Source organism: Mobula hypostoma, chromosome 4, assembly GCF_963921235.1.
Source record: "Mobula hypostoma chromosome 4, sMobHyp1.1, whole genome shotgun sequence".
NCBI classification, from domain to species: Eukaryota; Metazoa; Chordata; class Chondrichthyes; order Myliobatiformes; family Myliobatidae; genus Mobula; species Mobula hypostoma.
In genome coordinates this window covers 37,522,044-37,547,330 of record NC_086100.1, presented here as the reverse complement: position 1 = coordinate 37,547,330, position 25,287 = coordinate 37,522,044, and the positions used below count along the sequence as shown (strand labels likewise).

Here is a 25,287-nt window from a genome sequence, read left to right as displayed (position 1 = left end):
TAAATTTCACCCCTCACTCTAGGGAGATGCTAATCAATATTTGGGAAATTAAAATCTCCCACCTGTATTATTACACCTTTGCAGAATCTGTCTCCGTATCTGCTCCTCGATGTCAATGTTACTATTGGGTAGTCTATAAAAAAACACCCAGTGGAGTTAATGACCCCTTCCCATTCCTAACTTCCACCCACAGAGACTCAGAAGACAGCCCCTCCATGACTTCCTCCTTTTCTGCAGCCATGACACTATTGCTGATCAACAGTGTCACGCCCCCAATTCTTTTGCCCCCCTCCCTGTCCTTTCTGAAACATCTAAAGCCTGGCACTTGAAGTAGCCATTCCTGCCCCTGCACCATCTAAGTCTCTGTGATGGCCACAACATCATAGCTCCAAGTGCTAATCCATGCTCTAAGCTCATCAGCTTTGTTTGTAATACTCCTTGCATTAAAATAGACTAATCTCAAACCATTGGTCTGAGTGCGTACCTTCTCTATCATTTGCCTATCCTCCCTTTCACATTGTCTCCAAGCTTTCTCTATTTAGTCATAGTCATACTTTCTTGATCCCGGGGGAAATTGGTTTTCGTTACAGTTGCACCATAAATAATAAATGGTAATAGAACCATAAATAGTTAAATAGTAATATGTAAATTATGCCAGTAAATTATGAAATAAGTCCAGGACCAGCCTATTGGCTCAGGGTGTCTGACCCTCCAAGGGAGGAGTTGTAAAGTTTGATGGCCACAGGCAGGAATGACTTCCTATGACGCTCTGTGCTGCATCTCGGAGGAATGAGTCTGGCTGAATGTACTCCTGTGCCCACCCAGTACATTATGTAGTGGATGGGAGACATTGACCAAGATGGCATGCAACTTAGACAGCATCCTCTTTTTAGACACCACCGTGAGAGAGTCCACTTCCATCCCTACAACATCACTGGCCTTACGAATGAGTTTGTTGATTCTGTTGGTGTCTGCTGCCCTCAGCCTGCGGCCCCAGCACACAACAGCAAACATGGTAGCACTGGCCACCACAGACTTGTAGAACATCCTCAGCATCGTCCGGCAGATGTTAAAGGACGTCAGTCTCCTCAGGAAATAGGGATGGCTCTAATCCTTCTTGTAGACAGCCTCAGTGTTCTTAGACCAGTCCAGTTTATTGTCAATTCGTATCCCCAGGTATTTGTAATCCTCCACCATGTCCACACTGACCCCCTGGATGGAAACAGAGGTCACAGTTACCTTAGCTCTCCTCAGGTCTACCACCAGCTCCGTAGTCTTTTTCACATTAAGCTGCAGATAATTCTGCTCACACCATGTGACAAAGTTTCCTACCGTAGACCTCCCTTGTGAGACAACCTCCCTTTCCTCTGTCACATCAGTTTGGTTCCGAACCTCCAGCAATTCTAGTTTAAACTCTCCCCAATAACCTTAGCAAACCTCCCCACCAGGATATTGGTCCCCCTGGGATTCAAGTGCAATCCATCCTTTTTGTACAGGTCACGCATGCCCCAAAAGAGGTCCCAGTGATCCAGAAATCTGAATCCCTGCCCCCTGCTCCAATCCCTCAGCCATGCATCTATCCTCCACCTCATTCTATTCCTATACTCACTGTCAGGTGGCACAGGCTACCTGATTATTACCTTCGAGGTCCTGCTTCTCAACTTCCTTCCTAACTCCCTATAGTCTATTTTCAGGACCTCCTCCCTTTTCCTACCATTGTGCCTATTGATTAGAATGGTCAATATGAGCAATAAATAGCACTGTTCACATAGCATGATAGTAGTTAAGAGTAACACCATTACCACCTAGGTTCAATTTCACCACTGTCTATAAGGAGTTTGTACATTCTACCTGTAACTGTGTGGGTTTCTTCCGGATGCTGCGGTTTCCTCCCACATTCCAGAGGAATACAGATCAGTAGGTTAATTGGTCACATGGGTGTGATTGGGTGGAGTGTGCGTATTGGGCCAGAAGGGCCTATTACCGTGCTGTATCTTTAAATAAAGATAAAAATGAAGATGTAAGTGTTTGGCAAGCCTGAGAGGAGTGTGCTAGATTTAGAGATTAGTGAGGTGCAGTGAGTCCAGGAGCAATTAGAAGTAATTGGTTGAGAGCCGCACATTTTCCATCGAAGATGGAGAGTAGAAAATGGAGAAAAAGGCTATTTGAAAAGTCAGTGTGAGGGTGTACAGGTTGAGCAAATGTTTCAAGAGTAAGCAAGTGAAGATGAACTATCTTGCAGCATGGAGTGAAATTTTCATGGCAGCAGAGCTAAAACCAAGGACAAGGAATAGGCTAGTAACAAAATCAAGTATCCAGCAGACAGTAGTTTTTTCTAAGACTCAGTAAGGAAACAGCCCAAAATGAACAAACAGAAAATGCTGGAAATGTTTAAGAGATCAAGCAACATTTGTAGAAAAAGAACTGTTCACCTTTCAAGTCGTTGGCCTTCCAGTAGAATAGTCCACAAATGCTGCCTGACCTACATTTTCTGTTCTCATTTAAGATTTAGAGCAACCAAGGCAGTTTACTTTTGCAGGAGAAAGTGTCTTTTGACCCAAACTTCCTCAGCAAAAAAGCTTGTTTCCAAGTACTTAGTTGATAACTACAATAATTGCATGAAAGGTTATGAGCTGTAAAATGTTACCTTTAAACTTGTAGCAATAAACTAGCTGATCCAGATAAACCTTAATGCAACTCTGACAGCAGTCTAGTCCTGCTGTTGGAAAATTCTAAGAGTTAGTGAAAAATGGAGCAATTTCAACTCTTGCAAGAGCATAGTGGAGTGAAGAGTGAAGTACAAGATCTAATTAAGGTTGGTGGATTCTTAAGCTAACAGGATGTAAAATTTGATCCTTTTAATAAGGCTTTGCGTAAATATGCACAGTTTAATTGTTGTAAAGACTTGCATTTAATTTGATGAATCAGATTCATGAGCTTCAAACTTTTAAAGGACTGTATTAGTTGCACCTGCAACATTTCACATCATCTGCAAAGGCCACTTAATTTAAAGAAACTTCTTTGGTGTAAACTAAGCATCTATTCTGTCAAAAATGTGCAAACACTGGATTGCAACATAGCTTGTGTTGTTCGTCGGAACCGTTTGCTTGTTAACCAGCTCTTTGATGCAAGTGATCTTTGTGAACATTTGTTCCACTTAATTGATTAAATATGGACCATCAGTGTTTTTGTGAATATTTTAAATGTGACTATATTTAATGTAATAAGATTAATTTTTTTCTCTTATTTCAACACAGATATAATAATGTTCTTGCTGTATGCTGCCTTAGGCAAGATCTTGCAATATTGCCCAATGGAGATTTGACACAGGTAGGAAATGTGCTGTTTTTGTTTGCTGTACGTATATTATGCTTAGCTTAACTTGAAAATCATTAAAACTGTAGATGTTGGAAATCTAAAATTTTAAAAGAATTTTAAGAACAACTAATCGCTTAGGCAGCAATAATTTGCAAGAACCCATTTCCTGCTGGAACTTGGTGGGTCGAGCAGCACCTGTTGGTTGAAAAGAAGTTTAAATCTTCCCTTCGGGACTTCAGTGAAACACTCTCTCACTGCTCCCCCTCTGTGATCCCTGCTGCTCTCCAACTCTTTGACACCTATCACCTGGTGTTTCTCTTTCCCCTCCCCTCACCTTTTAAATCTACTCCTCAGCTTTTTTTTTCTCCAGTCCTGCCAAACTGTTGTGGCCCAAAATGTTGACTATACTTTTTTTCCATAGATGCTGCCTGCCTGCTGAGTTCCTCCAGCATCTTGTGTGTGTTGCTCAGATTTCCAGCATCTGCAGATTTTCTCTTCCTTATTCATATTTCATATTGCTTGAGTATAGTAATCCTCGAATATCCTTTAAGAGTGAATACTTGAAGAGGTCCACAGACACTGAAGTAAAACTCTTGCCTGTGAACTGATTGTTAAAGCTGATGCTTTATGAGTCTGTGTTTTCAAAGTAGAAAAATTCCATAGTCCTTCTGTAATTCTCCATTCTTTTACAGGGTAAAATATATATGGAATTTAGTGGCAAAAGTTTTTGGATAATTTTGGTCTTTTGCTATGTTTCATAAGACCATAAGATATAGCAGCAGAATTCGGCTATCTGGCCCATCACATCTGCTCTGCCATTTCATTATGGTTGATCCAATTTTCCTATTAGCCCCAATCACCAACCACCTTCCTGTATTCCTTCATGCCGTGACCAAGCAAGAATCTATCAACCTCTTGATTAAATTTACATGAAGACTTGGTTGCCACAACTGGCTGTGGCAAATAATTCCGCAGATTCTCTGGCAAAATGTCTTAATACATCTGGCTTAAGAAATTACTCCTCATCTCCATTCTAAAAGGATGTCACTCCATTCTAAGGCTGTGTCCTCTGGTCTTAGACTCTCCCACCATAGGAAACATCCTCTCCACATCCATTCTATCAAGACCATTTGTTAGGTTTCAATGAGGTCACCCCTCATTCTTCTGAATTATAGTGAATATAGGCCCAGAGCCGTCAGACCCTTTTCATATCACAAGCCATTCAATCCTGGAATTATTTTCGTGATCCTTCTTTGAACCCTCTCCAGTTTCAGCACATCCTTTCTATGATAAGTCAGAGGAGGTTCCATAGTGAGGGGAACAAACAGGAGGCTCTGTCAGCCTGATGGAGATACCCGCACAGTGTTTTGCCTCCCAGGTGCCAGGGTACAGGATGTCTCGGACCGGGTGTGGAATATTCTGAAGGGAGAGGGTGAACAGCCAGAAGTCTTGGTACACATTGGTACCAATGACAGAGGAAGAAGAGAGAATTCAGGGAGTTGGGTAGGAAGCTGAAAAGCAGGACCTCCAGGGTTGTTATCTCAGGATTGCTGCCTGTGCCATAGGTTAACGAGCGCAAGAATGGCATGATCAGGCATTATTAATGCATGGCTGAGAGACTGGTTTGGGGGGCAGGGCTTCGGGTTCCTGGATCATTGGGGCCTCTTCTGGGGGAGGTACGACCTGTACAAAAAGGCCAGGTTACACCTGAACCCAAAGAGGTCCAATATCCTAGCATAAATACGAGGAATTCTGCAGATGCTGGAAATTCAAGCAACACACATCAAAGTTGCTGGTGAATGCAGCAGGCCAGGCAGCATCTCTAGAAGAGGTACAGTTGACATTTCGGACCAAGACCCTTCATCAGGACTAACTGAAGGAAGAGCTAGTAAGAGATTTGAAAGTGGGAGGGGGAGATCCAAAATGATAGGAGAAGACAGGAGAGGGAGGGATGGAGCCAAGAGCTAGACAGGTGATTGGCAAAAGGGATACGAGAGGATCATGGGACAGGAGGCCCAGGGAGAAGGAAAAGGGGGAGGGGAGGAAAACCCAGAGGATGGGCAAGGGGTATAGTCAGAGGGACAGAGGGGGAAAAAAGGAGAGAGAGAGAAGGAATGTGTGTATATAAATAAATAACGGATGGGGTACGAGGGGGAGGTGGGGCATTGCGGAAGTTAGAGAAGTCAATGTTCATGCCATCAGGTTGGAGGCTACCCAGATGGAATATAAGGTGTTGTTCCTCCAACCTGAGTGTGGCTTCATCTTTACAGTAGAGGAGGCCGTGGATAGACATATCAGAATGGGAATGGGATGTGGAATTATAATGTGTGGCCACTGGGAGATCCTGCTTTCTCTGGCGGACAGAGCGTTGGTGTTCAGCAAAACGATCTCCCAGTCTGCGTCAGGTCTTGCCAATATATAGAAGGCCACACCGGGAGCACCAGACGCAGTATATCACCCCAGCCGACTCACAGGTGAAGTGTCGCCTCACCTGGAAGGACTGTCTGGGGCCCTGAATGGTTGTAAGGGAGGAAGTGTAAGGGCATGTGTAGCACTTGTTCCGCTTACAAGGATAAGTGCCAGGAGGGAGATCAGTGGGGAGGGATGGGGGGGACGAATGGACAAGGGAGTCGCGTAGGGAGCGATCCCTGCGGAAAGCGGGGGGGGGGAGGGAAAGATGTGCTTAGTGGTGGGATCCCGTTGGAGGTGGCGGAAGTTACGGAGAATAATATGTTGGACCCGTAGGCTGGTGGGGTGGTAGGTGAGGACCAGGGGAACCCTATTCCTAGTGGGAGGATGGAGTGAGAGCAGATGTGTGTGAAATGGGGGAGATGCGTTTGAGAGCAGAGTTGATGGTGGAAGAATGGAAGCCGCTTTCTTTAAAAAAGGAGGACATCTCCCTCGTCCTGGAATGAAAAGCCTCATCCTGAGAGTAGATTTGGCAGAGATGGACGAATTGCGAGAAGGGGGTGGCATTTTTGCAAGAGACTGGGTGAGAAGAGGAATAGTCCAGATAGCTGTGAGAGTCAGTAGGTTTATATTGGAACTATATTTATAGCAGAACTCTTACTAGCTCTTCCTTCAGTTAGTCCTGACGAAGGGTCTCGGCCCGAAACATGGACTGTACCTCTTTCTAGAGATGCTGCCTGGCCTGCTGCTTTCACCAGCAACTTTTATGTGTGTTGCTTCAATATCCTAGCAGGCAGGTTTAATAGAGCTGTTAGGGAGTGTTTAGTCTAATATGGCAGGGGTATGGGAACCGGACTAATAGAACTGAGGAGGGGGAAAAGCAGAAATAAATCAAAGATAGCGTGCAACAGAGATGATAGAAAGGACAGGCAGGAGATGAGGCACAATCACAGCCAGTGGGATGATTTACAGGGCAATAGAGATGTGGTGCAATTAAAACGGAAAGCAACAAATACTGGACTAAAAGTGTTATATTTGAATGCACGCAGCATAAGAAATAAAATGGACAGTCTTGAAATTCAGCTACAGATTGGCAAGTATGACGTTGTGGCCATCTCTGAAACTTGTCTAAAGGATGGCTGCCATTGGGAGCTGAACGGCCAATGACATACGGCAGCGGTCCCAACCACCGGGCCGCAAAGCATGTTGCTACTGGGCCGCGAGGAAATGATATGAGTCAGCTGCACCTTTCCTCATTCCCTGTCACGCACTGTTGAACTTGAACATAGGGTTGCCAACTGTCCCGTATTTGCCGGAAACATCCCGTATATTGGACTAAATTGGTTTGTCCTATACGGGACCGGCCTTGTCCTGTATTTCCCCCACTAAGGTAGAGCGTTCCTATGAAACCTTTCATGCAGAAGTGGCGTAAAGCGAAGAAGCAATTACCATTAATTTATATGGGAAAAATTTTTGAGCATTCCCAGACCCCAAAAAATAACCTACCAAATCATACTGTGGACGCATTATCAATGATCTTTCAAGAATCGATAGATTCTGCCATTGTACCGAATGACAGGAAAATTGCAAGTGTAACTCCGCTATTTAAGAAAGGTGGGAGGCAGCAAAATGGAAACTATAAACACGTTAGCATGACATCAGTGGTTGGGAAGTTGTTGGAATTGATTGTTGGGGATGAGATTACGGTATACCTGAAAGCATATGATAAGATAGGCCAAAGCCAGCATGGTTTCCTGCAAGGAAAATCCTGCCTGACTAACCCACTGTAATTTTTTGAGGAAATTACGAGCAGGGTAGACAAAGGAGATGCAGTAGATGTGGTGTACTTGGACTTTCAGAAGGCCTTTGACAAGGTGCCGCACATGAGGCTGCTTAGCAAGACAAGAGTCCATGGAATTACAGGGAAATTACTAGCATGGGTGGAGCATTGGCTGATCGGCAGACACCAGAGAGTAGGAATAAAGGGATCCTATTCTGGCTGGCTGCCGGTTACCATTGGAGTTCCACAGGGGTCGGTGTTGGGACCGCTGCTTTTTACAATGCATGTCAATGATTTGAACTATGGAATTACTGGATTTGTGGCTGAATTTGCCATTGATACAAAGATAGGTGGAGGAGTGAGTAGTGTTGAGGAAATAGAAAGCCTGCAGAGAGACTTAGATAGTTTAGGGGAATGGGCAAAGAAGTGGCAAATAAAATACAATGTTGGAAAGTGTATGGTCATGAACTTTGGCGGAAGAAATAAACGGGCAGACTATTATTTAGATGGGGAGAGAATTCAAAATGCAGAGATGTAAAGGGACTTGGGAGTCTTTGTGCAGGATACCCTAAAGGTTAACCTCTAGGTTGAGTTGGTGGTGCAGAAGGCGAATGCAATGTTGGCTACACCTGTCTCTACACTTCCTCCCTCACAGCGCCCTAAACAGTCCTTCCAGGTGAGGCAACACTTCACCTGTGAGTCTACTGTGTGTAGTGCTCCCGGTGTGGCGCCCTGTTTTTTTGGCAAGACCTGACTTGGATTGGGAGACCGCTTCGCCAAGCACCACATCTCCGTCCGCCAGAAAATGCGAGATCGCCCAGTGCCCACACATTTTAATTCCACTTCTCATTCCCATTCCGACATATCAGTCCATGGCCTCCTCTACTGTTGCAGTGAGGCAACACTCAAGTTGGAGGAGCAACACCTTGTATTCGGTCCAGGTAGCCCTCAAACTGATGGCATGAACATCGATTTCTCAAGCTTCCAGTAATGACCCACCTCCACCTTTCACCATTCCCCATTCCCATTTTCCTCTCTCACCTTATCTCCTTACCTGCCCATCACCTCCCTCTGGTGCTCCTCCTCCTTTTCTTTCTTCCATTGTTTTCTGCCCTCTCCTATCAGATTCCCCCTTCTCTAGCCCTGTATCTCTTTCACCAATCAACCTTCCAGCTCTTTATTTCACCCCTCACCCCCCCCCACAGTTTCACCTATCACTTTACTTCTTCCTCCCCTCCCTCCACCTTCTAACTCTTGACTCCTCATCTTTTTTTCTCTCTCCAGTCCTGATGAAGGGTCTCGACCCGAAATATCGACTGTTTACTGTTTTCCGTAGATGCTGCCTAGCCTGCTGAGCTCCAGCATTTTCTGTGTGTTGCTTGGATTTCCAGCATCTGCAGATTTTCTCTTGTTTGTGATTGGACTACTACACTGCTGAGTTTCTTCCAGGGATGCTGCCCCTAAAAAAGTTTAAACCTTCCTTTCGGGAGTTCAGTGAAACCCCCTCTCACTGTTTCCCCCTCTGTGATCTCTGCTGCCCTCCTACTCTTCAACCATGAGTTCATCCAGACCAGCTACCACAGCCACGTATACTCCCTGGGAACATATCTTTGCCACCAGCTTGTACCATATTGCTTCCAGATCCATTTTTAAGCCTCTCAATTCAGACCCTTTGAGGACTCCTGGTACTCACATTCAATTGACTGCTGCTCCCACTGCATTCTACACACCATGCTTTCTGACACAAGAAGGCACCCGGGGTCACTTCCACAACTCAGTGATTCTATCTCCGCTGCCTAAAATGGACCTGTACACTACTATATCCTCCGCCGGATCCATGCTTTCAGTCACCAGTTCTTTGGCTTTCTCACGTCCTGCAAGGATCAGAAAATTGCCTGATTACAGACTACAGAGCTTGCTGTCTCCAGTGCTGGCAGGCACAGACATTTCCAGTCCATGATCCCTGCTGCTGATCTCAACAGTTCTCATGATCTCGAGCAGATTCAGATCCTGGACTCCTCCACCATCAATGCAGGTTCCAATGACCTCAGACTCCTTCAAAGTGCCGATTGCGCAACCTCCAATTCCCAACTCCAACCTTGACAGACAGCACCTCCAGGCTGGGACTTCACACGCTGCTACTGGAATCCCTGTCCCCCCTTCCCCCACCACCACTCTCAGGTTCCACCACCAGCTCTTGGGTCCTCGAAGACTCCATCTTGCTCTTGTCCCACTTTCCCTGAGCACCCCAACCTTCCCCTCCCCTCTGACATGACCAACTCCCTTCCCCCGCCCGATCTCAGCTCTCATCCATGCCAGGACTTCTCGATCCCCTCTGATCTTCCTGTCTCTGAGGCAGAATGTTCTGTCCTCAGTAACAGCCTCAGCTTTGTCCCCCTGCACCCATACCTTGGTGAGTACCACACCCGCCATGATATTGAGCTCTTCTTCTGCCACCTCCAACTCCGGGCCTACTTCTTTGGTAAGGAGTCTCCATCCTGTACTGATGACTCCTTCTCCCTTCTTCAACCCCTCTCCTCTTCCTGAACACCCCACTCTGGTCTTCTGCCTGCTCTGGATCTTTTCATTGCTAACTGTCGACGGGATATCAACTATCTCAACTTCACCACTCCTCTCACCAATTCCAATCTCAGTTTTATCCCACCTGGTTCAGTCCCTTCCTACATCCGTGACACTTCACACACTCTTGATCTTTTCAATGATTTCACGTTCTCTGGCCCCAATCATCTTATTTTCAGTATGAATGTCCAGTCCCTATACATCTCCGTCCCCCACTAGGAAGGCCTCACATCTCTCTGTTTCTTTCTAAACACCAGACCCAACTCTCCTCCGTCTGGTGGAACTTGTCCTCACTCTCAATAATTTCTTCTTTGGCTCCTCTCTCTTCCTTCAAACAAAAGATATAGCCATGGGTACTTGCATGGGTCCCAGCTATGCCTGTCTGTTTGTCGGATACATGGAACAGTCCATGTTCCAAGCCTACACTGGTATTGCTCCCCAACTTTTCCTACACTGCATCGACGACTACATTGGTACTGCTTCCTGCACCCATGCAGAACTTGTTGACTTTATCAACTTCGCCTCCAGCTTCCACCCTGCCCTCAAATTAACCTTTTACATTTCCAATACCTCCCTCCCCTTTCTCGATTTCTCTGTCTCTATCTCTGGAGACAGCTATCTATTGATATCTGTCATAAAACCACTGACTCTCACAGCTACCTGGACTATACTTCTTCCCACTCTGTTGCTTCTAAAAATGCCATCCCCTTCTCTCAATTTCTCCGTTACTGCCACATCTGCTCTCAGGATGAGGCTTTTCATTCCAGAATGAAGGAGATGTCCTCCTCCTCCAAAGAATGGTGCTTCCCTTCCTCCACCATCAATGCTGCCCTCAACTGCATCTCTTTTATTTTGGGCATGTCTGCCCTCACCCCATTCTCTCACTAGCCCACCAGGAATAGGATTCCTCTTGTCCTCGCCTCATCCAAGATATCCTGAAGTGGGAGGGTGAGGAGCCAGAGGTCGTGGTACTTATAGGTACCAATGACATAGGTAGGAAAAGGGAAGAGGTCCTGAAAGGAGAATATAGGGAGCTAGGAAGGGAGTTGAGAAAAAGGACCGCAAAGGTAGTAATCTCGGGATTACTGCCTGTGCCACCCGACAGTGAGAGTAGGAATGCAATGAGGTGGAGGATAAATGCGTGGCTGAAGGATTGGAGCAGGGGGCAGGGATTCAAGTTTTTGGATCATTGGGACCTCTTTTGGCGCAGGCGTGACTTGTACAAAAGGACGGGTTACACTTGAATCCTAGGGGGACCAATATCCTGGCAGGGAGATTAGCGAGGGCTACTGAGATGACTTTAAACTAGAATGGTTGGAGGGTGGGAATCAAATTAAAGAGGCTAGGTGAGAGGAGGTTAGTTCACAACAGGGGGATGGGAACCAGTGCAGAGAGACAGAGGGGTGTAAAATGAGGGTACAAGCAAAAAGTAGTAAGGTGAAAAGTAAAAGTGGCTGGCCGACAAATCCAGGGCAAGCATCAAAAAGGGCCACTTTTCAGCATAATTGTATAAGGGCTAAGAGAGTTGTAAAAGCGCGCCTGAAGGCTTTGTGTGTCAATGCAAGGAGCATTCGTAACAAGGTGGATGAATTAAAAGTGCAGATTGTTATTAATGAATATGATATAGTTGGGATCACAGAGACATGGCTCCAGGGTGACCAAGGATGGGAGCTCAACATTCAGGGATATTCAATATTCAGGAGGGATAGACAGGAAAGAAAAGGAGGTAGGGTGGCGTTGCTGGTTAGAGAGGAGATTAACGCAATAGAAAGGAAGGACATAAGCCAGGAAGATGTGGAATCGATATGGGTAGAGCTGCACAACACTTAAAGGGCAGAAAATGCTGGTGGGAATTGTGTACAGGCCACCTAACAGTAGTAGTGAGGTTGGGGATGGTATTAAACAGGAAATTAGAAATGTGTGCAATAAAGGAACAGCAGTTATAACGGGTGACTTCAATCTACATGTAGATTGGGTGAACCAAATTAGTAAGGGTGCTGAGGAAGAGGATTTCTTGGAATGTATGCGGGATGGTTTTTTGAACCAACATGTCGAGGAACCAACTAGAGAGCAGGCTATTCTGGACTGGGTTTTGAGCAATGAGGAAGGGTTAATTAGCGATCTTGTCGTGAGAGGCCCCTTGGGTAAGAGTGACCATAATATGGTGGAATTCTTCATTAAGATGGAGAGTCACATAGTTAATTCAGAAACAAAGGTTCTGAACTTAAAGAAGGGTAACTTTGAAGGTATGAGCTGTGAATTAGCTAAGATAGACTGGCAAATAACACTTAAAGGGTTGACGGTGGATATGCAATGGCAAGCATTTAAAGATCGCATGGATGAACTACAACAATTGTTCATCCCAGTTTGGCAAAAGAATAAATCAAGGAAGATAGTGCACCCGTGGCTGACAAGGGAAATTAGGGATAGTATCAATTCCAAAGAAGAAGCATACAAATTAACCAGAAAAAGTGGCTCACCTGAGGACTGGGAGAAATTCAGAGTTCAGCAGAGGAGGACAAAGGGCTTAATTAGGAAGGGGAAAAAACATTATGAGAGAAAACTGGCAGGGAACATAAAAACTGACTGTAAAAGCTTTTATAGATATTTGAAAAGAAAAAGATTGGTTAAGACAAATGTAGGTCCCCTACAGACAGAAACAGGTGAATTGATTATGGGGAGCAAGGACATGGCAGACCAATTGAATAATTACTTTGGTTCTGTCTTCACTAAGGAGGACATAAATAATCTTCCGGAAATAGTAGGGGGCAGAGGGTCCAGTGAGATGGAGAAACTGAGGGAAATACATGTTAGTAGGGAAGTGGTGTTAGGTAAATTGAAGGGATTAAAGGCAGATAAATCCCCAGGGCCAGATGGTCTGCATCCCAGAGTGCTTAAGGAAGTAGCCCAAGAAATAGTGGATGCATTAGTGATAATTTTTCAAAACTCTTTAGATTCTGGACTAGTTCCTGAGGATTGGTGGGTGGCTAATGTAACCCCATATTTTAAAAAAGGAGGGAGAGAGAAACCGGGGAATTATAGACCGGTTAGCCTAACATCGGTGGTGGGGAAACTGCTAGAGTCAGTTATCAAAGATGTGATAACAGCACATTTGGAAAGCGGTGAAATCATCGGACAAAGTCAGCACGGATTTGTGAAAGGAAAGTCATGTCTGACGAATCTCATAGAATTTTTTGAGGATGTAACTAGTAGAGTGGATAGGGGAGAACCAGTGGATGTAGTATATTTGGATTTTCAAAAGGCTTTTGACAAGGTCCCACACAGGAGATTAGTGTGCAAACTGAAAGCACATGGTATTGGGGGTAAGGTATTGATGTGGATAGAGAATTGGTTGGCAGACAGGAAGCAAAGAATGGGAATAAACGGGACCTTTTCAGAATGGCAGGCAGTGACTAGTGGGGTACCGCAAGGCTCAGTGCTGGGACCCTAGATGTTTACAATATATATTAATGACTTGGATGAGGGAATTAAATGCAGCATCTCCAAGTTTGCGGATGACACGAAGCTGGGCAGCAGTGTTAGCTGTGAGGAGGATGCTAAGAGGATGCAGGGTGACTTGGATAGGTTAGGTGAGTGGGCAAATTCATGGCAGATGCAATTTAATGTGGATAAATGTGAAGTTATCCACTTTGGTGGCAAAAACAGGAAAACAGATTATTAACATACATCAAAGTTGCTGGTGAACGCAGCAGGCCAAGCAGCATCTATAGGAAGAGGCGCAGTCGACGTTTCAGGCCGAGACCCTTCGTCAGGACTAACTGAAGGAAGAGTGAGATTATTATCTGAATGGTGGCCAATTAGGAAAAGGGGAGGTGCAACGAGACCTGGGTGTCATTATACACCAGTCATTGAAAGTGGGCATGCAGGTACAGCAGGCGGTGAAAAAGGCGAATGGTATCAACAGGAATTCTGCAGATGCTGGAAATTCAAGCAACACACATCAAAGTTGCTGGTGAACGCAGCAGGCCAGGCAGCATCTCTAGGAAGAGGTGCAGTCGACGTTTCAGGCCGAGACCCTTCGTCAGGAAGGCGAATGGTATGCTGGCATTTATAGCGAGAGGATGCGAGTACAGGAGCAGGGAGGTACTACTGCAGTTGTACAAGGTCTTGGTGAGACCACACCTGGAGTATTGTGTGCAGTTTTGGTCCCCTAATCTGAGGAAAGACATCCTTGCCATAGAGGGAGTACAAAGAAGGTTCATCAGATTGATTCCTGGGATGGCAGGACTTTCATATGATGAAAGACTGGATGAACTAGGCTTGTACTCGTTGGAATTTAGAAGATTGAGGGGGGATCTGATTGAAACGTATAAAATCCTAAAGGGATTGGACAGGCTAGATGCAGGAAGATTGTTCCCGATGTTGGGGAAGTCCAGAACGAGGGGTCACAGTTTGAGGATAAAGGGGAAGCCTTTTAGGACTGAGATTAGGAAAAACTTCTTCACAGAGAGAGTGGTGAATCTGTGGAATTCTCTGCCACAGGAAACAGTTGAGGCCAGTTCATTGGCTATATTTAAGAGGGAGTTAGGTATGGCCCTGGTGGCTAAAAGGATTAGGGGGTATGGAGGGAAGGCTGGTGCAGGGTTCTGAGTTGGATGATCAGCCATGATCATACTGAATGGCGGTGCAGGCTCGAAGGGCCGAATGGCCTACTCCTGCACCTATTTTCTAGGATTATTAACATAAAATGATTATAAAAAGCAAAACAGAATAAAATTTAAAAAAAACTACAAAATTTAAGGCCGCACAGGAAATACGTAAGATGACAAAAGGGAAGTAACCACTCAGAATCCCCTGGGAAAAGAAAGAAATGACGCAGTTAAAAAGAAAGTTTAGCAGCCATATTAAGAAATCGAAAGTAAACTTTTCTGCCCAAATAGGGCACAGAAAAGTTAAAACCAACCAATTGACAGCCTCCGATCAACGGAGAAAATTTAAAAAAAGGCAATTAAGATGTTGAAGATGAAAGTTGATCCAGATAACTCTGGGCATCCGATGGAGAATCAAAAAAACGAAGGGCTCCATCTAACATGCGAATCCTTAGACGTGCAGGGTACAGCAGCGCTGGTCTTAAATCCATCTTATAGAATTCCGACATCACGGATCTGTAACGGACCCGTTGGTCCCAGATTGGTTTACTGAAATCTTCCACGAATCGGAACTTAAGATCCGAAAAATCAATGAAACCTTTAGATCGAGCGAATCGAAACAGTCTCTCCTTGTCTTGAAAGTAATGAAAACGTAAGATAACATGCCTCGGTCTATCTGACCTAGACGAGTATGATGGGATTCTGTGAACACGATCCAGTAGCGGTGGTTGGTCAGGAAATACAGTAGGGAATGCATCTTTTAAAAGTTGGGAGAAATATTTCATAGGGTTGTTAGCTTCCACGGCTTCCCTGACGCCAATCATTCGTAAATTCTGCCGTCGCATTCTAGATTCCAAGTCAGAGTTTTTAAAAGTCAAAAAGTCAAGTTTCTTCTTCATTACATTAATTGTTTCTTCGACTTTCCCCATCTTAAGCTCACTTTGTTGCGCGGATTTTTGAAGATCAGATATAGCCGACTGATGTTCCGCAATACATGTTTGCATCTTATCAATTAAATCGGCAATTTTCTGGAACTTAGTTGAGATTTCCGTATGAATCAGGTCTTTAACAAAGCCCATAATTTCTGTACGAATCATCTCCCTAACAGAGGTTGAAATTTCCCTCTGAATTAACTCCGATATCGCTTTCAAAGTCACCGGTGATTCAGTCGGAGGGAGATCCGTAGCTTTCGGTTTAACCGGAGGTTTACCATCCTTGCCGTCTTTCCCGTTCTTAGACATAGCCGATCTCAGTATCATCCAATTGTCAGAGAATTCAGTTTAATTCAAAGTATTGTAAAAATTGATGCCTTAATAGTTAATTAAAGTATAGCTGACCATAGAGAGAAAAAACTCAGAGGTAATGGAGCGAGTCAAGAACGCGACTTCACTCCATGAGCGCTACCGGAAGTCTCTCCTGCACCTATTTTCTATGTTTCTATCCCACCAGTTTAGCACATAATCCTCCGTAACTTCTGTCATCTCCAACAGGATCCCCCCTCTGATTTCCCTCCTGGCAATTATCCTTGCAAGCAGAACAAGTGTTGCACCTGCCACTAGACCACCTCCCTCACTACCATTCAGGACCCAAACAGTCCTTCCAGGTGAGGTGATACTTCACCTATGAGTCTGTTGGTGTCATCTACTGTATCAGGTGCTCCCAGTACAGCCTTCTGTATGTCGGTGAGACCAGACGTAGATTGGGAGACAACTTCATCGAGCACCTATACTTTGTCGCCAGTAAAAACTGGATCTGCCATTTTAATTCCAGTTTCTATTCCCATTTCAACATGTCAGTCAATGGCCGCCTCTACCATCACAATGAAGCCACACGCAGGTTGGAGGAACACCTTGTATTCTGTCTGGATAGCCTCCAACCTGATGGCATCAACACTGTTTCTCTAACTTCTCCCTTACCATTCCCCATTCCCATTTTTTCCTTTCTCACCTTGTATCTTCACCCACCCATTGCCTCCCTTTGGTGCTCCTCCCCTTTTCTTTCTGTCAATGGCCTTTCGTCCTCTCCTATCAGGTTTCCCCTTCTCTAGCCCTGTATCTCTTTCACCTATCAAATTCCCAGTTCTTTACTTCACCCCCCCTTCCCCTTTCTGCTATCATCTTTTGTTTCTTCTTCCCCTCCCCCACCTTCTTATTCTGACTCCTCATCTTTTTTTCTCCAGTCCTGATGAAGGGTCTTGGCCCGAAATGTCAACTGTACTGTTTTCCATAGGTACTACCTGGCCTGCTGAGTTCTTCCAGCATTTTGTGTGTGTCGCCTGGATTTTCAGATCTGCAGATTTTTTCTTGTCCATAGTGCAGGAGTTGTCCACTTGAAATGTAAGAAAGAAAAGCAGACCTTAGAGAATATTAGTTTTTACCTTCCTTTAACCCAAGAAGCAATCATTCTCCATCTCACAATGAACACAAAATGCTGGAGGAACTCAGCAGATCCTTCCTCAGGATTGTTAATCTTATAAAAAAAATTTGTCAAATATGTTAAACAAAATTTGGTCTGAATGAATTGGCAATCGTCAGCATTAATTGGCTCGGATGAAGGGTGTGGGCCTGAAATGTTGACTGTTTACTCTTTTCTATGGATGCTGCCTGGCCTGCTGAGTTCCTCCAGCATTTTGTGTGTGTCGCCTGGATTTCCAGTATCTGCAGATTTTCTCGTGTTTGTGATTCACCACTTCACTCTGCTTTCTTTAACAGAGCCACTTTTATATCCAATGTCTCTTTAATGTCACATTAATTATAAGCCTGTTATGTGGCAACTTATCAAAAGCTTTATGGAAGTCTGTCAACAATGCATTGACTGTATTATCCTCATCAATTCTGATTGTTATCAAAAAATTATGTCAAATTTGATAAGCAAAATTTAGCCCTAACAAATCGGTAATCGTCTGCCTTAATTGATTCATTTTCCTCCAGGTCATTATCAATCAGTTCCCAAATCAGCATTCCTGAAAACTTTCCCACCACTGTGATTAAGCTGACTGGCCTACAGTTGCTCTTATCCTAATCACTTTTTTTTGGATTCGGGGAGTAACATTTGCGTAACTCCAGTCCTCTGGCACTATCCTCTATCCAAGGAGTACTAAAAGATTATTGCCAATGTCCCTGTGATTTCTTCGCTTGCTTCTCCAAAATCCTAGGATGCGTCTCATCCTGGTAACTTAACCACTTTAACATCAGCCAACTTTTCCAATACCTCTGTTAAAGTGACTTTGCTATCTCCTCTTCCACTGTCAGTTTGGAGGGACTGATGTAAAATACTGTGTAATTCCTATTTTTAGACTATAATAAGACGGTAAGATATTAAGAGCAGATTTAAGCCATTTGGCTCATCAAGTCTGCTCTGCCATTCAATCATGGCTGATTGTTTTTTCCCTCCTCAATCCCACTCCCCAGCCTTCTCCCTGTAATCATTGATGCTGTGTCAAATCAAGAACCTATCAATCTCTGCCTCAAATACACCCAACAACTCGGCCTCCACAGCTGCCTGTAGTAACAAATTCCACAAGTTAACTACTTTCTAGCTAAAGAAATGTCTCCGCATCTCTGTTTTAAATGGACACCCCTCTAATCCTCAGGCTGTACCCACTTGCCCTGTACTCCCTCACCACAGGAAACATCCTTTCCACGTCTACTCTCTCTAGGCCTTTCAACATTTGAAAAGCTTCAATGAGGTCCCCCCTCACCCTGCAAAATTCCAACGAGTACACACCCAGAACCATCAAACGCTCCTCACATGACAACCCTTTCATTCCTGGAATCATCCTTGTGAACCTCCTCTGAAAATCCCTACATATCTTTTCTCAGATGAGGAGCCCAAAACCGTTCACCTTTTTGGGGTCCTCATCTAAGAAAATACGTGCCTCAGCTTCAGTATCACAACCCTGCTCTTGTATTCTGGACCTCTTGAAATGAATCACAAACAAGAGAAAATCTGCAGATGCTGGAAATCCGAGCAACACACACAAAATGCTGGAGGAACTCTGCAGGCCAGGCAACATCTATGGGAAAGAGTACTGTCAATGTTTCTGGCCAAAACCCTTTGGTAGGACTGGTGGAAAAAAAGCTGAGGAATAGAGTTAAAAGATGGGCAGAGGGGAGAGAGAAACACAAGGTGAAAGGTGAAATCTGAAGGGGAGATGAAGTAAAGAGCTGGGAAGTTGATCGGTGAAAATGACAGAAGACCATGGAAGAAGGAAAAGGGGGAGGTGCACTGGGGGAGGTGATGGGCAGGCAAGGAGATAAGGTGAGAGAGGGAAAAGGAGATGGGAAATGGTGAAGGAGAGGGGGCTGTAGGGGCATTACCAGAAGGTTGTGAAATCAGTGTTCATGCCATCAGGCTGGAGGCTACCCAAATGGAATATAAGATGTTGTTCCTCCAACTTGAAATTAATGCTAACATTTCATTTGCCTTCCTCACCACCGACTCTACCTGCGAGATAGCCTTTAGGGTGTTCTGCACAAGGACTCCTAAGTCCCTTTGCATCTTAGATTTTTGAATTTTTTTTCACCGTTTAGAAAATAACCGGCATGTTTATTTCTACTGCCAAAGTGCATGACCATGCATTTTGCAACATTGTATTTCATTTGCCACTTTCTAGCCCAGCGGTCCCCAACCACCGGGCTGCAAAGCAAGCGCTACAGGGCCGTGAGGAAATGATATGATTTGGTGATATGAATCAGCTGCACCTTCCCTCATTCCACGCACTGTTGCGCATGCGTCATCCATGTCAGCGCGGGAAGGAGATCAACTCCTCGAGCTTGCAAATGGCGGCAGGCTGAAAAGTATGTTTGACATAATATCTCTGCCGGCATTCTGGATCAAAGTCAAGGCTAAATATCCTGAGATAGCCACAAAAGCACTGAAAACGTTGCTTCCATTTCCAACATATCTCTGCAATGAACGCAGCGAAAACTAAATTGTGGAATAGACTGGACATAAGAATCCCCTTCGAGTATCACTGTCTCCCATCACCCCTCGATAGGACCGTCTTGTTGTAGGGAAATAAGCCCAGGGCTCCCACTGATTCAGCGATATTGGTGTGTTGCAATGATTTTATATGTTCATACAGGGAAAATACGTGCTGTGTGTTTAATATCCAAACGTTACTTAAAATGTTATGATGCTATTGACTTATAAGTGACTTATATAACCATATAACAATTACAGCACGGAAACAGGCCATCTCTGCCCTTCTAGTCCATGCCGAACGCTACTCTCACCTAGTCCCACCGACCTGCACTCAGCCCATAACCCTCCATTCCTTTCCTGTCCATATACCTATCCAATTTTTCTTTAAATGATAATATCGAACCTGCCTCTACCACTTCTACTGGAAGTTCTTTCAACACTTACTTCCAGCTCCCCTGTCCTCCCCTGATAATTGACTTATCACTATATTCTTGCGAGGAAAATATGCGCTGTGTGTTTAATATTAAATTCGTTAGATAAGCCCTTTTCGAAACGAAATTGAGTGTATTAGCCACTTATCACCGATATTCCGGTCGTGATTAACACCCCGCCCCCCCCGCCATACAGAATCGCCAAAAACGATTTGTAGAAAGAAATCAGCAAGTACAGGCGTGCGCACTGGTGCCCGCACAAGGCTTCATGGTCATTGTAGTCTTTCTCATGGTAAATATATTTGACTGCTACTCTTGTCCGTTGGCAACCCTACCCTACCCGCCCCCCCGGATCGGCCGGTCCACAAGAATATTGTCAATAATAAACCAGTCCGCGTTGCAAAAAAGTTGGGGCCCCCTGTTCTACCCCATCTAAATCCTTCTGCAGGCTTTTTCACCCTTGCAGTTTCTTAACTGGAACCACAAAGATTCAACATTCTCTGACTCGATGTCACCTCTTTCCAAAGATGTAATTCCATCTCTTACAATAGAGCCACACCACTGCCTGTACCTTTCTGCCTGTCCTTTCGATACAATGAGTATCCTTTGATGTTAAGCTCCCAACTGTGGCCTTCTTTCAGCCACGACTCAGTGATGCCCATAGTGTCATACCGACAATCTCCAATTGTGGCACGAATTCATCCACCTTATTCCGAATGAAACGTACATTTAAATACAGCACCTTCAGTCCTGCATTCTTTGCCCCTTTTGAATTTTGTCAATTTAACTCTTTGGTCTGTCTGCATTTGTACCCAATCATTGACTTGTCCTTCCTTACATTCATGTTATACCATCATCTACTTGTAAACCTGCTGGCTCATTATCAGCTCTCGTAAAACTGCCCGCAAGAATATTGGTCCCTCTCGGATTCAAGTGCAGTCCGCCCTTTTTGTACAAGTCCCGTCTGCCCCAGAAAAGGTCCCAATTATCCAGAAATCTGAATCTCTGCTCCCTGCTCTCTGGTCCAATTCTTCAGCCACGCATTTATCTGCCACCTCATTCTATTCCTATCCTCACCGTCATGTGACAGGCAGCAATCCTGAGATTACTACCCTTGAGGTCCTGCTCCTCAGCCTCCTTCCTAACTCCCTGTAATCTGTTTTCAGGACCTCCTCCCTTTTTCTACCTATGTCATTCATACCAATATATACCACAACTTCCAGCTGGTTGCTCTTCCTTTTCAGGATATTGTGAACACATTCAGAAACATTGCAGACCCTGGCACCTGGGAGGGAAACTACCATCCGTGTTTCTTTATCGTGTCTACAGAATTGCCTACATGCCCCCCATCTGTATATAGTTCTCTGTTACTGCTGTCATTCTGTTCAGTTCCCTACCCTTCTGAGCCACAGGGCCATACTCAGTGCCAGAGGCACAGCCGCTGTCGCTTTCCCTTGGCAGGTCTGTCTGTCTGCCTGTCTCTCTATCCCCTCCCCCCTCCCCCCCAAACAGTACTCAGAATGGAAGTACTTATTGTTGAGGGAGCAGCCACAGGGGTGCTCTCCACTATCTGACATTCTCTCTCCCCTCTCCTGACAGTTACCCATTTGTCAGTCTCCTGTCCCCTTGGGGCGACTACCTCCCTGTAGCTCCTGTCTATCACCTCTTCACTTTCCCTAACAAGCTGAAGGTCATTGAGCTGTATCTCCAGTTCCTTGACACAGTGTCTTAAGGAGCTGTATCTTGTTGCACCTGGTGCAGATGTGGCCATCGGAGAAGCTGGTCGTCTCCCAGAAATCCCATTTCTGATACCCAGAACAGAACACTGGCCCTGTAGTCACCTGTTGGGGGGGGGGGAAAAACTTCCTGCTTTTAAAGCTGTTCGCTGAACTTGTGCCAGAATGCTTCTACTGCGTCTGTGCAGCACTTTGATAAAATAAGTGGGTTGTTGGGCAGTGCAGCTCACTGGGCTGGAAGAGCCTGTTCAGCACTGTATCTCTAAAATAAAAATGACATAATAAATAAATAATAAAGTTGAACAGTTCAAAGCATTATCAAAATCTCACTTTCGTGTTTACCCCTCATTATGTTTGTTCTTCAGAAAGTACGGTAAGTTCTAAGCAAATACCCAGAGACAGTCCACAAGTTGCTGTCTTAGTATTGTAACTTGTAAATTTTTTTAGCCAATGTGCTGATAATTTTCCACCACTTGGATGGCATACAGGTAGGCGAACACGGGGCTAACTTGAGTGGAGGACAACGCCAGAGAATAAGTTTAGCACGTGCATTGTACAGTGACAAAAGCATTTATATCTTGGATGATCCACTCAGTGCACTAGATGCTCATGTTGGGAATCACATCTTCAACAATGCAATTAAAAAGCAACTAAATTTGAAGACTATTCTGTTTATCACTCACCAGCTTCAGGTAATTTAGATAATCGAAATGTATCTATGTTTACCGTACTGAAACTTTAATATTCAAAATCAGGCATATAATGATTAAGATTCCCTTTTTGATCAAAGGAAGGTTCTGAATTGAAATGATATTCACTGACCACTGTAATGCTGTTTACTTTTACCTGCTTGATTATTTGGCATGTGTTTATCAAAATGCAGTACATTTTTAAATAAAGATGAAGTAGCTTATTCACGGGTGAATAGGGGTTAGTTGATACTTAAGCAATAGATAGACTCTTATGGGAATAGAATTGCATTTTGGGTGCACAAGCATTAAAGGACAGCAGTAGAATGAAAAACAAATGTTTGATATTGAAGAAAAAACTGAATTTTAAGATTTTGAAGAGAATATATTGAAAGACCTTAATATGATGTAAATGATGCTTCCACCAGACAGTCACCATCTCCTGTCAGGGGGAAGTCTAACCATCTATTCTTGACACAGTCCTCTCTGGATTTTGCTGGGAATGCCAAGTAGCAACAAAACTTTTCATTTCACTAACAGAACCCTTTACGCACGGTGTAAATGACACTGAAGAAAATATTTTTTTTATCGTGATGACAATTGTGCTGTTTGTCTCAGTATTTTGAAAGGAAGGAGAATATGGACATTCTATAATCCTTGGATCATTGTTTTCAGCTTATAAAATTGCAGAAGATGTTGTACCTTAAATATGTAGTTAAATGTGCAAGCCTAGATGTCGTGTAATGCAGCTTCAAGTAGTCAGTAGGTAAATGTTGAACACCAAAATAATAATTCCTTCTCAAAATTTTGATCTCTTACATCAAAAAGATATTATTTGAATGAAATTATATTTTCAAAATATTCTGTTACTCTCAGTCATCTAACTTAAGGAGAAATAATAATTAGCTGACATGAACTGGAAAATTATCCTCCTTGTGGTAAAGTAAGGATATTTGTTAATCTAGATATATGTTAAGTCTTTGGACTTGTGTCATTAATGTACATCTTGCTTTATCTCCCAATGTAGCTAATCCCTTCAGAAAAAAAGTTTAAAAACAACAAGTTGTGTTGTGCCTAATTCTTAGACATTTTAAAATATCAGGTTTGATTCAATACAATTTGCAGAGTAGTGACTTAAAACATTCTGCATGCTTTTGTTAAGCATTGCAGTCTTGCCTTGATAGCCTACCATGACAGAAACTTGATCACTGGAAGCTGGCTTGAAATGTAAGTCTTTTGAACTGCATTTTTCATACATTTCATTATTATATGAGCAGTTTAGATGAATGTACAGCAGAACATTGGCAATGTAATGTAGTTAAATCTCAATTAAGCTGCTACATTATTTGGTCAATTCTAGTACAATTGACAACATTTCTTATTTATTTCACTGATTTCTGTAATGCTTGTTCTGATTCCTTTCCATATTATTGCTTTGTTTGCTCTGTTATTTTTTTCCGGTTGGACTACCAGCTATGCAGTTCTTTTTAACTTTGAGGTAATTTTCCCCCATCAAATCTCATCGTCCCCACAAGGCCAAAAATTAATTTAATGATCGAAGATGTCCAGTGGAGAGTTGTATCTTATATTAATCTTCAAACCTAATGAATTAACATTAAAATTCAAAGTTTTCATTTTGATCAGAAATATTTTTTCAAGGATATATATTTGCAGTATCGTGATGGAGATTGACAAGAATATGGGACTGTAGGCCAAGTGGAGATGGAAAGAAAGAAAACAAAATATGATTGCTTTGTGCTTCGTGGATAAACTTAAAACTAGTAAATTTCTGTGTTTTTAATTTTACGAAGGAAGTATGTGGAGTTTACTGTTTAGTATTGTGCTAGCAGATCTATGCAGTAATATATTTTGTTCCCTAAAATTTTCTTCAATATGTGGGAGGTTGATGAAAGAATCATAAGTGAGATATAAAGATGCAGAAATAAACTAATTGTTTGTCTGCCTATCCTGAGCAGTATTTGGTCAACTGTGACGAAGTACTGTTAATGAAGGACGGTTGTATAACTGAGAGGGGGTCTCATGAAGAGTTAATAATCTTGAATGGAGATTATGCAGCAATGTTCAATAATCTACAGCTGGGAGACGCTCCACATATTGAGGTAATTTTATTGCGTCACCTACTAGTGTTTAAGATTAAGATATGTATAGGATCTCTGTATTTTCACCTTTTATATGGCAAGTGATCTTGCAAGTTTCATCTGACTAATCAGGTGATCATAATGACTACTTGACTAATTTGAGGGGAGTGTGATAGCTCAGTATTCCTTGTGTTTACATAATGATTTTCCCTTTTTAAGAAACATTGTCATCCTGGACATTCAAGATTTATGTGGCAGTGAAATTAAGAGTTAAAAGTGATAATGCTTGTGCATTAATTATACACAAATATTAGCAGTTTAAGATATTACCAGTTAATGCTTTCTTTGAATTTAAAATGTGAAGAATTTGATCTGTAGAAAGAAGAGAACTTAACAAACCCACCTACAAAAATACACAGCAGTCTCTGTAGAATGGGCTCTTTTTCCAGTGAGAATTTCCTGAACCATATCACAAAGTTCAGCGAATTTCTATTTTCAAGTTTGTTATTTTAATATTTATTAAGGAATTGCAATCCACACATTTTTTGTGCTGAGAGTTTTCGACTGATAATATTTGAATATTTCTCTCAAACCTAATCACACCTCATGTAGTAAAGCATAACACTTTCAAGCTACCTCGAGAATAATTTGTAACTACATCAAGTTTTTCCTTAGGTTGTCATTTCCTTAGAATTATTATGGAAAAGTT

At 43.4% G+C, this 25,287-nt stretch overlaps 1 protein-coding gene across 10 annotated transcripts in view; it reads left to right on the top strand.

Annotated features, from left to right (window-relative positions):
- Positions 1-25,287, top strand: part of abcc5 (ATP-binding cassette, sub-family C (CFTR/MRP), member 5) — a 124,327-nt gene that overhangs the window by 48,899 nt on the left and 50,141 nt on the right. For 7 of the 10 annotated variants that reach the window (XM_063045639.1, XM_063045640.1, XM_063045641.1 and 4 more), the window contains 3 exons: positions 3,258-3,330; positions 22,279-22,482; positions 24,456-24,599. In XM_063045639.1, coding sequence (XP_062901709.1) covers positions 3,258-3,330; positions 22,279-22,482; positions 24,456-24,599 — 421 coding nt within the window. Of the gene's footprint in view, positions 1-3,257; positions 3,331-22,278; positions 22,483-23,641; positions 23,707-24,455; positions 24,600-25,287 lie in introns of those variants that run through there. The other 3 variants (XM_063045649.1, XM_063045643.1, XM_063045646.1) reach the window with 3 other exon arrangements.